The sequence below is a fragment of the Solanum stenotomum genome, chromosome 2 (genome assembly GCF_019186545.1).
Source record: "Solanum stenotomum isolate F172 chromosome 2, ASM1918654v1, whole genome shotgun sequence".
NCBI classification, from domain to species: domain Eukaryota; kingdom Viridiplantae; phylum Streptophyta; class Magnoliopsida; order Solanales; family Solanaceae; genus Solanum; species Solanum stenotomum.
Window position 1 is genome coordinate 64,227,261 of NC_064283.1, and position 3,866 is coordinate 64,231,126.

Sequence of the window (3,866 nt, forward strand, 5' to 3'; positions counted from 1 at the left end):
CTCAATATATATTATTTTATTTTTCTTTTTAACCGTTCGATATTTTTATTTAGTTTACGTGTCCAATATCTCCATTGATATTTTGGATTCATGCTAGCATAAAAGAGTAAAGTGTTAAATTTAGATATAACAATTTTAATGAATTTCTAGGAATGTATTTATACTAACATGTTGATTTGGAATTCAAAGAGAATTTCAAAATTTTAAATTATTTTCGTTACGCTTTTTGTTCAAAAATCCTCTACCTATGGTCCACCCGTAATTCTAAAATCCTACAAAGCGTCTAGATTGAAGTTGGATAGACTTAAGATTGTAGTACTTTGTATGACTATATTACTTTGTTCATTGTTTTGAATATAAATACATTAAACCGTGGACAAACAAGAAATAATCAAAATTACTACAAAGTACAAACAAGCCTCAACTCTTATCTCTCTTGTTCAATATGATATCGGAGGCCAGCCCGGCCAAACCGTGATGTATTTGTATTTAATTGGTTGGATCAACTTTTAACCAAACCATGAACACCCCTACTTAAAGTACTAAAACCAATTTAAAAAGGAGCCACTACACCTGCTAGCTTCTACTTGCAGCAGATGCATCATTCAACTCGATAAAACCTTACCTGCATCAAGTGTTTATACCAATCCAATAAATACATGATACATGTCTGCGCATACGCTCCTATCATTAAACTATAGTTAATTAAATACACATTTTCATAAATCACCGACTGCGGGCTAAGGTTTTTCCATTCAACTCCATCAGCAAACGCTTGGCGTAAAAATTTTCCTTCAAACCAAATGACTTAAAAAATTGAGCACTAGAACTGAAAGCAATTAGAACATTTCTTCCAAGTCTGAAATCTTCCCATCAAGGAACAGTCAAAAGTCACCATCTCTTCAATTCGAGTTGAAACACTCATATATTCATTTCGTGTGAAGCTAAGTGTAAATTGTAACAATTGGGTATGGCAAAAACATAATAAGAATTTTGTCAAGTTCAAAACTCTCTTTTTCTGAATTGAAACATATAATATATCATTCCCCAATTTAAATGAGAACTAACATTTGCTAGCAATGAGTTCACATGTGAATATATCATCCAAGGTCGATAAAGAACGCCCGGCACCCAAGACAGGAACTATATTTAAAATAGGCTCAGCGTCTACTTTATTTCTCCGACTCATCTGAACAAGTTCATTGAACACATCAGAGAAGATTTCAGACAATGTTCCATGAGAGATATTAAGATTGCTCGCAAAGTAGAGCCGGAAATTCTGCAAAAAAGGAGAGAAGGTGTTAAGAGGACTAGAATACTTCATCTAGGAAAAAGAATAGCAAAGCAAGAAAAAGAGGTCTTTTAAAGTGCAAACTATAAGAGAAAAATCCCCAGCTTTAGTGGCTCAATCTTCGTCAATTCCTCCCTAGCATTACTGAGAAGTAGGAGTGGCAAACAAGCGAATTAAGTCGAATATGAGTCTATCGAAAACGAGTTAAACAAAAATGGAAAAAGTACTCGAATCGACTCATATTTTAAATGTGTTGGGTACCCAACCCATTTAAANCATCAGAGAAGATTTCAGACAATGTTCCATGAGAGATATTAAGATTGCTCGCAAAGTAGAGCCGGAAATTCTGCAAAAAAGGAGAGAAGGTGTTAAGAGGACTAGAATACTTCATCTAGGAAAAAGAATAGCAAAGCAAGAAAATGAGGGCTTTTAAAGTGCAAACTATAAGAGAAAAATCCCCAGCTTTAGTGGCTCAATCTTTGTCAATTCCTCCCTACCATTACTGAGAAGTAGGAGTGGCAAACAAGCGAGTTAAGTCGAATATGAGTCTATCGAAAACGAGTTAAACAAAAATGGATAAAGTACTCGAATCGACTCATATTTTAAATGTGTTGGGTACCCAACCCATTTAAAATGGGTAAATATGAGTGGATACCCATATAAATTACCCATTCTACCACCCCTACTGAGAAGTAACCAAGCCTTTCAAACAGTTTTATTTCAATGGATTGTATAGAAAAGAGAGTTCTTTTTCCACTGTTTACTTTTTTCTACCACTTTCTCATCCTTTCAGCACCTTCAGCTTAGACAGCTAATTACTCATAGTAATAGCTATAATGTGCTCAAGGCATAATCTCTTTTCAAAAAAAATCCGTGTAGGCATCTACAGAGAACTTCCCCATATTTTCAATAACATGTCTAATCAAAGAGTGACCAGCTATTGAAGATCTTCCCGGATATTACTCTTCAACCTCCTAACCCTGAAAAAAAAAAGATATACTCCGCCGCAGCCACTCCAATTTCACCTATCTAGTTCATCAACTACAAACAATTCTATCCATATTGCATAATAAGGTCAAGAAAAGACTCCTTCTTAGTCTCTTTTTTTGTAAAGTGAAAGTAATATATTTAGCTATTTAATCAAGGGACCTTGCACAGATTTATAAGTAGAAGTGGGATATCACTCCAGGAAAATTTGTGAAATAAAATAGTTGGGCCAGGAAAAAGAAACTAACCATTATGTCGTCCCAAGTGAAATTATTCTCCGAAAGGACTTTATCGAGACGAGAAATGCAAAATCTTGCGATCAATATGACTTGTTCCTTTTCAACAAGACCTTTGGACATAACATTGGCAGGACATGCAACACTAGCGAGGGAGCAAATTTTTGCTGCAAGCTCTTCAGTAACTGAAAGAATTACTGTGCATATTTTGCCGTAAGCAACACATTTCTGAAGGCTAATGTCATGCCCGCAATAATCTTGTTCTATGGATTGTGATTGCTTGGTTAAGTCACTTGGACCCGACAAATACTCTCCCGTGTAAAACATAGGCTTTACCTCAACCAGAGCTCTACATAGAGGAAGTGCAGTCAATTAATTTATTTTACGAGAAAGACAGATAAATAATAGGCCCATTTTATTCTCATGTCATACTGACTGGAGATAGACAACATATGGCATAACAAGAAACACAAATACAAAGGGAATTAAAATGACGATAGAAGATATCCGATTAAACTACAGCTAACTATTCACATAACAGTTCTTGGAGGAACAAATATTAGAGTGTCATTTATACTGTGGTCAATGGAGCACCGCTGACACAAATTACCTTTTCGGCAGATCAGGAACAAGAACATATAGGAAAATTGGATCTAGGACTTTGGACTTCTTTGTGCCATCAGCATGGTTCGACTTCATTTGCTTAAGAAGTGTTTCTGTTTTCTTTTGGACAATAATTCTTTCTGATTTTTCTACAGATTCTGAACAATATATCACAAAAACCATGGCTGACGTAGATATTGAACAATTAAAGCTTCTAGCAACTGCTTCACTGTTTTCCAGTGCCTGTTCAAGTTCCGCAACAGGACCTCCTTCACAGAGCAACATAGTTGCTGGGTCAAGCCCCAGCTGTCCTGCCATGTGTAGTATCTCATTGTGCAAAGTTGCCTGCAACATAATGATTTGGTAAATAAATGAGAAGCAAATTTTCAAGATGATTATTCTCCTGATAGTAACAGAAGATAGAAATATCTAGTTAATTATATGCTTCATATTCAAGTCAAAAGCAAGACAGATTGAAAACGATAATCGTGCTGGTCCCAGAACAATATGAATGGTTCACTATTTAAGAAGATCAGTACCTGACTGTATGGACCAATACAGCTAGGAGCCCAGCAAGAAATACTTTGTACATGCAAGACCTTTTTAGTAGGATCATTTGCCACTAAAACTTCAATATATGCCCTCCCTAAACCAACTAGCAATAGAGGGAGCTCAATGGTGGACCGTGATGGTACACCATAACGACACTTCTCTTGAGTAATAAATCTGACATAGGTCTCATTTGCCAC

The 3,866-nt window shown here is 35.8% G+C and overlaps 1 protein-coding gene across 1 annotated transcript in view; it reads right to left on the reverse strand.

Moving 5' to 3' along the window:
* Positions 1–669: 669 nt before the first annotated feature.
* The window catches only part of LOC125856199 (uncharacterized), a 10,579-nt gene continuing 7,382 nt past the window's right edge, over positions 670–3,866 (reverse strand). Inside the window, exons 6-9 of the mRNA XM_049535743.1 lie at positions 3,657–3,864; positions 3,125–3,462; positions 2,527–2,863; positions 670–1,279 (exon numbers count right to left, since the gene is read on the reverse strand). Of these exons, the coding sequence (XP_049391700.1) occupies positions 1,064–1,279; positions 2,527–2,863; positions 3,125–3,462; positions 3,657–3,864 (1,099 nt within the window). The 3' untranslated portion in view covers positions 670–1,063. The remainder of the gene's footprint in view (positions 1,280–2,526; positions 2,864–3,124; positions 3,463–3,656; positions 3,865–3,866) is intronic.